The sequence below is a fragment of the Aquarana catesbeiana genome, linkage group LG07 (genome assembly GCF_042186555.1).
Source record: "Aquarana catesbeiana isolate 2022-GZ linkage group LG07, ASM4218655v1, whole genome shotgun sequence".
Taxonomy (NCBI): domain Eukaryota; kingdom Metazoa; phylum Chordata; class Amphibia; order Anura; family Ranidae; genus Aquarana; species Aquarana catesbeiana.
In genome coordinates, this window is record NC_133330.1 from 275,840,775 (window position 1) to 275,853,970 (window position 13,196).

At 42.7% G+C, this 13,196-nt stretch overlaps 1 protein-coding gene across 1 annotated transcript in view; it reads right to left on the reverse strand.

Moving 5' to 3' along the window:
• The window catches only part of NCF2 (neutrophil cytosolic factor 2), a 60,718-nt gene extending 55,724 nt beyond the window's left edge, over window positions 1–4,994 (reverse strand). The window contains exons 1-2 of the mRNA XM_073593368.1: window positions 4,673–4,994; window positions 153–235 (exon numbers count right to left, since the gene is read on the reverse strand). Of these exons, the coding sequence (XP_073449469.1) occupies window positions 153–235; window positions 4,673–4,846 (257 nt within the window). The 5' untranslated portion in view covers window positions 4,847–4,994. The remainder of the gene's footprint in view (window positions 1–152; window positions 236–4,672) is intronic.
• Between the last annotated feature and the right edge of the window lie 8,202 nt (window positions 4,995–13,196).

A 13,196-nucleotide genomic window follows, 5' to 3' on the forward strand; every position in this document is an offset into this window, starting at 1 on the left:
GGCAGTTTTTTGGTAAAGGTGAACTAACCCTTTAAACGCTGGCAATAGTAACAGAAACTCAAGAATGAATGCATCTGAAGAAAGAATTCTTCTTGACCTACAGCAAGGTACTTTTAGGAATAAAACCTATTGTAGCCTGTGCTGTTACTTACTTCCCCTCTTTGTAGAAGACGGAGCCACGCTGGAAATACCCCACAGCCAAATGTTTGTCTTTTTCAATAGTGGATTTGAAGGCCTAAAAGACAGAAATGTTTGTGTCATAAAACAATTACTTAATTTCATAGGTGTGCGCAGCCTCTTGCATTAGGGTGTGCACCCCAAAGCTTTAATACATATGCATGTGTATATGTACTGATGGTGTCAGTAGGGCAGTGGACAGTGTCAGTAGTTTTATTTTTATTCTTTTTAAAGTATTTTATTTTGTAACTTTTTTTTAGGGATGAAATATCAGTGGTCTAAACAGGGGGGAATATGCACCACACAAGGCGATTAGGGTGCACACGCCTATGTTTATTTCATGCTTTAAAGTTCAACTTTGTTGTTTTTTAAACAAACCTAAAGTGGCCTTGCTCCCTCATCCTATGCCTCACTATTGGCCAGTGAAGACTCCCATTAAAGCATGGGGCCAATAGTAAAGCTTAGGATTTGGCTTGACCAATCTGACTTGGGAAGTATCTGCAGATCAGAGCAAGCGGCTATTCAGGGGGGCGCCCCAGAATTACCAGGATGGACCTGCTACTATTGCCGGGTTAGGTATTCTATATTTCAGATTTGTTTTTGCTGTAACTGGATAGGCCCAACTTACAAAAACTGCAGCAAAGTCAAGCAGCTGACTAAAAAAAATTGCAATTAATAAAGCTATCTAATTTTTTTTTTTTTTTGGTAACAGCGTCAATTGTTCTCTGATTTTTTTCTTTCTAAATTAGTTTAATTATTTTATGGCATGATCCTTTAATAGCATTAGCAGGTGCATGGTGGAGGACCCGATGCGCGTGGCTGGTGGTCGCAATGACCGCTGGCCATCGGCGATCGCGGGCATGAGAGACAGAACGGGGATCTGTGTGTGTAAACACACAAATCCCCATTCTGTCAGGAGAGGAGAGACAGATTGTGTGTTCTTATCGGTTAGGAACAGCGATATGTCTCCTTCGCTAGTCACTCCCCTCTCCCCACAGTTAGAACACACACTGAGGGAACACATTTAACCCCTTGATGGCCCCCTAGTGTTAACCCCTTCCCTGTGACATTTATCCAGTAATCAGTGGCTATTTTTAGCTCTGATTGCTGTATATATGTCAATGGTCCCAAAAAAGCGTCGGATCTATCTGCCGCAATGTCGCAATCCCGATAAAAATTGCTGATCACCGCAATTACTAGTAAAAAATAATAAAAATGCCATAAATCTATCCTCTATTTTGTAGACATTATAACTTTTGCGCAAACCAAAATCAATATCAATATACGCCTATTGCGATTTTTTTGTTTTCCCCAAAAATGTGTAGAAGAATGTATATCAGCCTAAACTGAAGAAGAAATTTGTTTTTTAAAAAAATTTGGGGGGATATGTATCATAGCAAAAATTTAAAAATATTGTTTTGTTTTTTTTCAAAATTGTCGCTTTTTTTGTTTATAGCGCAAAAAATAAAAAACGTAGAGGTGATCAAATACCACCAAAAGAAAGCTATATGTGTGTGAAAAAAGGACGCAAATTTTGTTTGGGTACAGTATTGCATGACCACGCAATTACCAGGTAAAGCAGAGCAGTGCCAAATTGTACAAAATGCTCTGGTCAGGAAGGGGGTAAAATCTTCCGGGGCTGAAGTGGTTAATGGCATCCCAGTCTTAGTCCGTAGGGTTCAATATTGAGTTGGCCCACCCTTTGCAGCTATAAAAGTTTCAACTCTTCTGGGAAGGCCACCCACAAGGTTTAGGAGTGTGTCTATTGGATCTTTTGACCATTCTTTCAGAAGGGCATTTGTGAGGTCAGGCACTGATGTGGATGAGAAAGCCTGGCTCGCAATCTCCGCTCAAATTCATCCCAAAGGTGTTCTATTAGGTTTAGGTCAGGACTCTGTGCTGGCCAGTCAAGTTCCTCCACTCCAAACTCGCTTATCCATGTCTTTATGGACTCTGCTTTGTGCACTAGTGCTCAGTCATGTTGAAACAGGAAGGGGCCATCCCCAAACTGTTACCACTAAGTTGGGAGCGTGAAATTGTCCAAAATGTCTTGGTATGCTGATGCCTTAAGCGTTCCCTTCACAGGAACAAACCCTGAAAAAAAAAAAAACCCACACCATAATCTTCTCTCCACCAAATGATTTGGACCAGTGCACAAAGCAAGGTCCATAAAGACATGGATGAGTGAGTTTGGGGTGGAGGAACTTGACTGGCCTGCACAGAGTCCTGACCTCAACCCGATAGAACACCTTTGGGATAAATTAGAGCGGAGCCTGCAAGCCAGGACTTCTCGTCCAACATCAGTCCCTGACCTCACAAATGCAGAATGGTCAAACATTCCCATAGACACACTAAAAATAAAGTCCACCCATGTAAGCCCCTCTCCCAAAAAAAATTTGAGCCCGCCCCCACGTACACACATATAAATATAAATATACATGTGGGGCATACCTATGTACAAAAGCATTTGATTGCGCTAAACGTTATATATATCACAATAATGTTAGGGCCAATATTTATGATCAATTTTAAACAGATGACTTGTAGGGGCTTTAAGTGTTGCCTATAAAAATTTTAGAACTTTAAAAAGTTTGTTGCCTTTCATTAACGCACACCATTGTTAAGGCTTTACATGTTTGGAATCTATTTACTCTGTGCAACTACTCTACTCTAAAATTGACTTTAGTGGGTTTTTTTTTTTTACATACAATTTGCACTTGTAAACTGTTGCACAAATATCATATGACATAGAAAAATTGGAACTATCACCATTTCATTCTCCTCAATCTCTGCTTTCAGAAAATATATCATGTTTGAGGGTTTTAACTAAATCTTCAGACCTAAAACAATTTTTTATACCTGTGTGCAAAAATGTCTCAGGCAGCAAAGGTTTCTCCATAGATAAATTTATAACATGGGAGGTTTGTGTTCCCCAATTTCCTCCATTCCATAAAAGGATGGAGAACATGGACTCTTCCATGTTACCAATATAGTCTTATGTGATCTTAGGCCCCTTTCACACGGGGGGGGGGGGGACTTTTTAGGCAGACCCGATCATACCATCCATTGTTCTCTATGGAGCGGCAGATGTAAACGGACTTGTGTCCGTTGACACCGGCCTGCATCCAATCTGATCCTGTGCGCTAAAAACAGACGGATGTGGGATTCATTCCCCACCTGTCTGGCAGATCAGATTTGATGACAGTTGGATGGAAACGGACAGGCGGTCTGTTTTCATTCGACCGCCCATAGGGGAAAGTGGGATGTGTCCGTGTCCGGGTTCACCTGTCTGAAAGAGGCCTACATTATTTAGATCAGAGGTCTCCAAACTTTCTAAACAAAGAGCCAGTTTCAGACTTTAGGGGGGCCAGATGGAGTAGAGAATGTCCCAGTGTTAGTGGGAGTAAACAAAGTTGGTGGTTATCAGTGGGAGGAATAGTGCCCCATCATTGATATTGGTGAGAGGAATAGTGCCCCATCGTTGGCGTCAATGGGAGGAATAGAGCCACACTGTTGGTGTCAGTCGAAGGAATGGTTTTCCTCATTGTTAAGGGCAGTGTGAGGAATAGTTCCCTGTATCAGTGAAAGGACGGAGCCCCAATGGCTGGATAAAGGCAAGAAAAGGGCCACAGTTTGGAGACAATGTAATGCCTGTACACTTCTGGTCTTGTGGTGTAATGTCATTAGCTCCTCCCTACGTATTATGTCACCAAATCACTGATCTAGATCTGATTTAGATCATGAAGTAATCTGACTTCATAAATATCTACCCTAAGGCTACTTTCACACTGAGGCGCTTTAGAGGCGCCTAAAAGAGCGCCTGCAAGGCACCTTTCCTGTCACTCCAGTGTGAAAGCCCGAGGGCTTTCACACTGGAACAGTGCGCTGGCAGGACACTAAAAAAGAGCCTGCAAGCAGTTCTTTGAGGCGCTTTAGGACGCTCCTGCTCCTAAAGCGCCCCTGCCCATTGAAATCAATGGGCAGCGCCGCTGCAGCGGCGATTTGCAGGCAATTTTAATCCTTTTTTGGCCGCTAGCGGGGGTTAAAAGCTCCCCGCTAGCGACCAAAAATCACTGCTAAAACGACGGTAAAGTGCTGCTAAAAATAGCGGCGCTTTACCGCCGACGCTCCCAACGCCCCAGTGTGAAAGTGCCCTAAGTCTATGTTTACACATGCTTCTGTCACAAGATGTCACCTCCTTACTGCCTGTGTTATCCCACCTGTTTCAACCTTGTAAGTGCCACACCACTGCACCACAACCACTTGAATTGCATACGGTTGCAGGGCAGTTGTGGAGTGGCCCCATTTTTTGGCATGGGTCCTGTTCAACAGTGGTACTGTCCCCATTCACTGCCCTGGAATCTTAGAGTCTGGGGGTGTGCTCAACCACATGTTTATACTGCCCCCCAGTCCCTGACCACAAATATAAATGGGCCTTTTGTATCTCATTAAACCCCAGGCACATGAATGGTATGCCTCTTACAGCATTACTGACCTTTTCTGCCTCTTGTAAATCTCCCATCACAATATGACAACAGCCGATGTTGAAGCAGATCTTGGCTCTAGGCTCTGTGATGGTGGTGAACGATTTTAGGGCCCCTTTCCAGTCCCCTTTGTCTGCTGCAGCCACTCCTTCACTCCAAAGCCACATCATTTCCACAAGAGCCATCTTTGAGGTTACCCTGATACCAGAGCTTCTTCCAAAACTTTAATATCCCACACAAGTGTTGGTGCCTTTTCAGCACCCACAGCTCTTGGTCATGTGTGATGTTGTCAGAATGTGTTGATGACACAAGAGGAAGCAAAGTAACTCTCTGTAGTTTTTAGAAAGAGATTCTGAAACTGCTTTACTGGACTACGTAACAACTTCCCCTATTGTGTTTCTTCCTCAATTATCACTCTTTAGAGCTAACCCTGTGTGTCAACGCACTGCTCAGAATGCTATAGAACAAATAACCTGAAATGACTGTAAAGTGTCAATTGAACAATCTTGTATGTTGAACGATTGCCAATAACAATGGCATGGGCACATTGGGGTTGATTTGCTAAAAGCAAATAGAATGCAGAATGAAGAGAATGGTTAAAAAAAACTGTCATATTTTTTACTTCCTGTAAAATGTTGGGGAGATGTTCCTTCACTTACTCTCCTAGAGACACAACTGAAAGTCAGGGAAAGTCCCATTTAAGACCATAGTCATCAGAGCAGGTGTTCCCACTGGAAGAATTGCTCTCTGTTCAAATTCCAGTGAAAACTGTAAGGTCCGGTTCACATCTACGCAAATTGGATGTGGCTTATACCGCATCCAATTCGCATGACATTTTAAAATACGTTCATTTGAATGAGGCTGGTTCACATATGTGCATTGCATTCGCACTTCGCATTGCCCAAAAAAGTGTGCGTTTTCTGGGCATTGCAGTGCGAATTGCAAGCACATTATCTTCTATGGGAACGCATCTGATTCGCAGATGCATTCCTGATGTAAACCTGACCTGATACTGATGCAATCCTGACCTGATCCTGATCAAAAACTGACGTGAAACGCTGAACAAATGATTTTTCTCTTCGCAGGGAAACCGGAGCTTCAATTCGCACTGCACAGGTGTGAACCGAGCCTAAAGGTTTGGATTTCTCATTACTTTTTGTAGTGGAACATAAGGACACAGCAGAAAACTGAGGTTCTAACCATTTCCTTCCCCTGCCACCATAATCTTCTGGTACGGCTGGGATCAATAGAACTGTAGGAGCTGTCACAGGTTCTTATCAAGACAGCCCGACTATGCCTCCTGCCCTTTCCACCCAGCTGCTCCATCTATAGAAGTCATGCTACAGCTATGAATGGGCAACAATCTAGGAATAGAAAGATGGACTTTTCGATCATCCGCCCATCCTGCACTCATAGATCCTGTTTCATTAACAGAAGCAGTATTATGGCTTTTATGGCTGGAGCAGCTGGGCAGAAAGGGTGGTGGGCATAGTTGGGCACTTTTTATGAGAGCCTTTGACAGCTCCTACAGTTCTATTGATCCCTGTAGCTCCAGAAGATTACCAGTGGGTGGGGCGCCAGACCGTAGAGCATGGACTGAGGAAGATTTCACCTAATAGAAGAGGCATCAGCCCAAGAGACATGTCCTACTTGATTGTAAGTTATCTCCCTTGTGCTGATTTTTTGTGTTTTTTTATTTTTCTGCACATAGGCTTTAATAGTAAAAAGCTACTTATCCCATAGCTCCCAATTCTCTCATTTGAAGGGATAGTCCCTTTTTCAGAACCAAATCGATCTTTCTGCCCTCTTTTAGATAAGAGATACAGACTGGTATATCTAAATATTATTCAACAGATCAATTATATTTGTCGCAGACATTTTAGCACATTTTTGTTTTTGCACCTCAAAAAATTTTGTTGGCATAATCCAGAATAGGTTTTCTTGTAGTGTTTGCTCAAGATTGTGAATATTATATGACTATATTGGGGGGGGGATTTACTAAAACTGGAACAGATGAAATCTGGAGCAGCTTTGCACAGTAACCAATCAGCTTTCATCTGCAGCTTGTCTAGTTCAGCTTTGAAAATAGAAGCCAGAAACTGATTGGTTGCTATGTACAATTGTTCCAGGTTCTGCAAGGTTCTGGCTGCCCCAGTCTTAGAGAAATTCCCCTTTATGGCTATACAGTCATGGCACCAAAGCGCTAAGGTGTAGGCGAGAACCAGAGTGGTGTCAATGTTGGGAAAACCCAGTGTCCGTTTCTGTCATAAACCGGTAACTGATGCTGCACTCTTCAGATGGGGAATCAATGATAAAAACAAGGGGACGCAAAGGCCTTGTGCATTACCAAATGTAAAATGTATTATTATTATACAGGAGTTATATAGTGCCAACAGTTTGCGCAGCGCTTTACAACATGAGGGCAGACAGTACACTAACAATACAAATCAATAGAGGAGGGATCAGAGGGCCCTGCTCGTTAGAGCTTACAATCTAGAAAATGATTATGCCAAATACTGTACACACTCACAGAATGCCACAGGCAAGCAGCAATAAAAATAGAACCCAAGTTACAGAATGTTCAGGTTATAGATGTATATCACCACGACCCAGGCATTAGACTTGCAAGCTAATGTGTTTCGAGGGACGGACACTCTTCCTCAGGAGCATTGTTCCCATGTATGTTACAATTTATATAAGATCACTACAGCCAAGACAACACGAGCTCACCCCTAGAATGAGTGAGGGATCATTGCATAAACAGACGTTACCACCCAGAAAAATAAAATGATAACAATAATAAACTAGTCTGAAATCTATAGATGTACAGTATGTATTGGCACTGTATTTTTAATAAATGTTACATTAGGTACTGTACAAGGCCTGTGTCCCCCCTTGTTTTTGTTTTATTCCCTTTATGGCTATGGCTAGGGATTAAGGGTTAGTGTTAGGATTTAGCCTAAAGATTAGAGTTAGAACTAGGAGAATAAAGAGTAAGGATGAGCTTGGGCGTGTTCGCACAGCCCAGGTGCACAGCCCGCCAGGAAGTCTCACTGCACTGCGCTAATCACAGGCAGTGAGACATTTCCCGATCTCTGCAGCCGCACATCGGGAAGATGTCTCACTGCCTGTGATTAGCGCAGTGCCGTGCCGACTTCCTGGTGGGCTCTGCACCTGGGCTGTCCGAACACGCCCGAGCTCATCCTTAATAAAGAGTTCCACTTAGGGTAAGGGTTTGGTTGATTGCTAGGGCGGGAGATATTTGAGACTGAGGTGAGGATAGATAGTGGCTGGGGTTGGAGGGTATTTTGGGTTTAGCATTAGTGTTAGTGATGGACATTTGAGATCAGGAGTTAGGATTAGTATAACCAATATAGGCTTTCAGGTAAAATTATTACTGTAAACAATAGTGCCAAATACAAATCCAATAACAAATTTACTTATGTACAAAGTTGCCAAAACCTAATGTGGCAAAAACATTTGCAGGATTTCTCGGATGATAAAAATGACTTTGTTAGTTTTCCAGAGTGGACAATCAGAGCACTACAGAGCATGGCTTCTTCGGGTTATCAGCCAGATACAAGTCATCACCTCTAATAAACCCAATAGTGCACCACTTGAGGTTAGTGGTTCAACATATTTTACACAATTAAAGTGGTTGTAAACCCACTTTGTAATGTTCAGGCAATCCCCAGTGTTCCATAATGCTATGTGCCCAGTGTGTGTGCTTTATTAAAAAAGGGCCATTCTATACCTTATTTCAGAGCGCCGCTCGGCGCTCAGGTGACCACCCGCCGTTCCCTCTCCCGATCTGATAGCTACAGTGGGCGGGATTGATAATCCCACCGCTGATGTCAATCGGGAGGAGGGGAGGCGAGGAAGAGATCGGCGGGCGGTCTCATGAGCGCCGTGTGCGGAGCTCTGAAATAAGGTATAGAATGGCACTTTATAAAGCATATATACTGGGCACATAACACATTATGGAACACTGGGGATTGTCTGAAAATGACAAAGTTATTTTAGCAGTAGGAGGGGAGGGGCGGGCACTGACACAAGCTGACAGACGGGGGTTGGGGGGGGGGGGGGGAGGACAGAGGAGAGCTGTCAGCAGCCATGATATGATAAATGTGGTCAGTTTATAGAGGGGAGGGCAGCACTAGGCAGGATCAACAGTTATTTTAGATGATACAAAGGGCCAAATTACACAGCAAAAGCACTGTGCTGTTATTTATGCTTTAAAGGTACAGTATCTTTTTTTTTTTTTTTTTTTTTTTTAGGGTAACAAACACTTTAATGGAATCCCCGGCAGACTCGCCTCTGTCAGGGTTTTAAGGCTTTAGTGATGCAATTTTTTCCCACTTCCTGTACGGTTTACCTCCTTCTGTTTTAGCTGGAGTTAGGCAAAAAAAAAAAAAAAAGGATCTACAGTAGTCAGGTAAAAAAAAGTCAAAACTAATGATTGATGACTAATGAAGTCTGTGTTTGCAAAACCACCAATTGCTAAATGTTAACTTCCTTTTCTTGTTAAAAAAAAAGTTAAACTTCTTACTAACAAGAACCGACTTCAGTGCAACCAATTGTATGTTAAATATATAAAAAAGAACAATAACCCTTATGGGACACAATGCTAAAGTGACAAAATCTTATACAGACAATGTTGTCAGGGGATTGGGGCGATATCTTCTCCTCTCACATGTTAGCCTCACCTTCCAGAGTAATTCAATTATACATTATCGTCACACATTATCCAACATACTCATCCCCTAATTATCTGCGTAAAAAAGGTGGCCAATCCAAATTGTCTGCGATGTAGTCAATCCCAGGCAGAATTGATGCGCCTTCTCTGAAATCGTCCATTTATAGTTGAATTCTAGAAGCAGGTAATCACAATGCTAACCACCATACTGCAACTTTGTCCCCCTGTACGTCCAACATTGGTCTACTGGTATATTAGATGAGAGTAACACTACATTTGTAAAGAGATATTGTAACTTAAAGCGATAGCCATTAAATGGATAAACCTGCTCCCCTCCCCCCCTCTATCATAGCCCAGTGGAAGTTATCATTCAACCATACAACCAAATCCTCCCTATGTAAAGGTGATGAATCGGAATAGAAATTGCTCTCTCAAAGTGGTACTAAATGTTATCCATTTTTACCTTAAAGTGGAATCCCAGCTTACACCTAACTAGCCTTAAATCTGTTCCTTCACCCTCATAACACCTATGCTAACCAACCTGTGAATGAAAGATCTGTATACTTACCTATTTTCAATCTGGAAGCCAGTCACATGGCCAGGCTCAGCCAGCATAGCTGCAGGAGAGAGGAGGGAGCACGGACAACTGGTGGGCCATTAAAGCTTATGGGTGATGTCACCATTATAGGCCTTACTAGCTGTTATTAGAACACCCTCTCTTCTCCCTGCAGCCATTGCTGGCTGACACAGGAGCTAAAATGAGTGAACTGGAGTGCCTGACAGGTATATAAATCGTTTTAGCTTTGTGCAGTTTCTAGGGCAGTGAAGTCACTGACCAGAGCTGATTTATTCATCACTGCAGCTCCAGAGGCAGGTTAAAACTGAACTGAAGTTATCCCTAAAACGTATTCACCAAAATATTCTCCTGCTCAATAAGGCCTACCTGTAGGTAAAATAAATATCTCCTAAATGTGCACCTTTTAGGAGCTATTCACCTACATGGAGCCGGTGACATCACTGGTACATGCGCTCTGAAGACCGGCATACCTTGCTAGAACTTCAGAGCTTTGTGCCAAAACCGAAGGCTCCCACGCGCATGAGCGGGAGTGACATCATCGCGGCTCTGGCCAATTACATAGCCAGAGCACATGAACCTGGATGAAAGACTGGGGGAATATGTCAGCCTTCTCAGGAAGGCTTTGTTCCAAGGTATTTCATAATGTGTTGGTATGCGATGCATACTAGCATGGGCATCTGCAGAACTTTTTTCGGGGGGGGGGCATCATTTTAAGGTTGGAACATGTGGAGTGCGGACATGGTACAAGAGGAGGTTAGAGCCTGTGGACAGGATACAGGAGGTGGTTGGAGGCTGTGGACATGATACAGGAGGTGGTTGGAGGCTGTGGACATGATACAGGAGGTGGTTGGAGGCTTCAGCCATGGTCAAGGGGGTGGTTAGAGGCTGCGGACAGGACACAGGAGGTGGTTGAAGGCTGTGGACACAGTACAGGAGGTGGTTGGAGGCTGCGGACATGATACAGGAGGTGGTTGGAGGCTGCGGATATGATACAGGAGGTGGTTGGAGACTGCGGACATGATACAGGAGGTGTTGGAGGATGAGGAAATCACATACTGTAGATATAGCAGCCATGGATGGATGGTGCAGGGGTCTGGTCTCCAGGACTCAATGTGGCTGTGCTCACAGTGGAGTGGTGGGAGTCTCCCTCCAACAGCCAGTCTCCATGTGGCCATGCTTACAGTGGCATGGTGGTGATGGGGGTCCCCACAGGCTCCAGCCATGGTCCAGTCTCTGGGTTGGGAGGCATGTTCGCTGATATGCCAAGTGCCAACTGCTGTCCATTCAAAAATGGCACCAGGCGTGCCAATGCATCATTAACTCACTGCACTTGCGCCCGCTCGGCTGCATGTACAGTATGAACTTGCCAGAGCCGGCAGACTTTGGAACCGTGCATGTTCCAATTTCGGCCTGCAGCCACATATTTCATGGGCAGCTGCTGTCTGTAACAGGCATTTATGGGCAGCTCAAAACAGATTAAAATGTACGAGCTGCCCATAATTTACGGGTGGTTGGCAACACTGCAGACACCTTGGTCCAGGGGGAAGCACTTGTGCCCCTCTTGCCCCTACATGCGGATGCCCGCGCATACTAGCACATTATGCCATTGACTTGCAGGTTTATTTTTTTTAAACAGCATCTTCAGTGTAAAGAAGAACTTTGGCACTGGGAGTGATGGTTGGCCCCCACAGAGCCCTGATCTCAACGTCATCGAGTCTGTCTGGGATTACATACAGAGACAGAAGGATTTGAGGCAGCCTACATCCACAGAAGATCTGTTGGTAATTATCCAAGATGTTTGGAACAACCTACCTGCTGAGTTCCTTCAAAACTGTGTGCAAGTGTACCTAGAAGAATTGATGCTGTTTTGAAGGGTGGTCACACCAACTTTTGATTTGGATTTCTTTTCTATTCATTTACTTTCCATTTTGTTAATTAATAAAAAAATAAACTATTAACACTTCTATTTCTGAAAGCATTTTTAACTTACAGCATTTTTCACACCTGCCTAAGACTTTTTGACAGTACTGTATATAAAACTCTGTATAATTCTTCTTCTAACACATAACACATTTTCTTACTTTTAGAGTCTTCTCTCAATATGATTTGTGCCTAATAAAAAGGAGCACAAATGGTTTATTTGAAAGGTCATTAGCAATAAAACTCACAGTGAGGAAATATTTCCTTCCCTTTCCATTATTGCAGCACTTAGTGGAGAAATATTTATATTGCAGTACCACAGGACCTTGCATAATGGAAACAATGTAACTCTAAGTTTGAATTTTAAACAATATCAAGACGCTAAATCCTTCCAGTTTATTCAGTAAGGCCGTAGAAAGAGCAAAGATAATGTTTGAATAAACCAAAGAGATCAATATATTTATAGTGTGCTGTTGTTGTGCCAGAGAGTTATGTTATTTATGACTGGCTCACTTGGGTTTACTGCACTTTGCATATTATGCTGGTTTTACTTCAAATACATCTGCACATGTTCAGGGTTTGTACTGTCCAAGCAACATGTAGGGATAACAAGCATTCATACAGAACCAAATCTCTGTGGGTCCCAGAATACCAAACAGGGGCAAAATGGTGATGCACAAGGAAAGCGTCAGTAAATATTGCGTGTAAGCTAAGACTAGATACATCAAATATATGATTTAAATCATAGGGGATTTAGAGTGTATTTGTATACATTTTATTATGGTAAGCAAATCAATAAAAATAATACATTTTGACCTGTGTGTAAATTCCATACCTCGAAGTACAGTACAGGACACAGGTATTAATAGACCATGCCACTACCTTTAGATGAATGAAAAAAAAAGGGGATGACCAACTAGTTTACGGGAGGGAGCCGTGCCACGTCCAATATTATATAAACACAAAAAACAAAGGGTTCCCCTAAATGGACTTTTCCGGCACTTGCGTAGACAATCAAGGTTTATACAAAATAAAGAGTGTTTATGTATAATAAAAAACGTGTAATTTTATTTGAAAAATACAATTATTAAAAACAAGCACTAGATATATAAGATAACATAGTAGGGCTACATAATATTCATGATGAACAACACATAGTAGATCGTGATAAAGAACTCTTCTCAAGCCCGACGCGTTTCGGGTACTTAATATTTGTGAGGTCCTTCTTCAGGGGCATAGTTGAGAGAAGGGTTCATCTGAGCTAATTGGAAGAAAAAAAAAAAAAAAAAAAAAAAATGAAGGGGAGGAGGGTCAAGTATTGGTACGACTTTCATGTGGATAT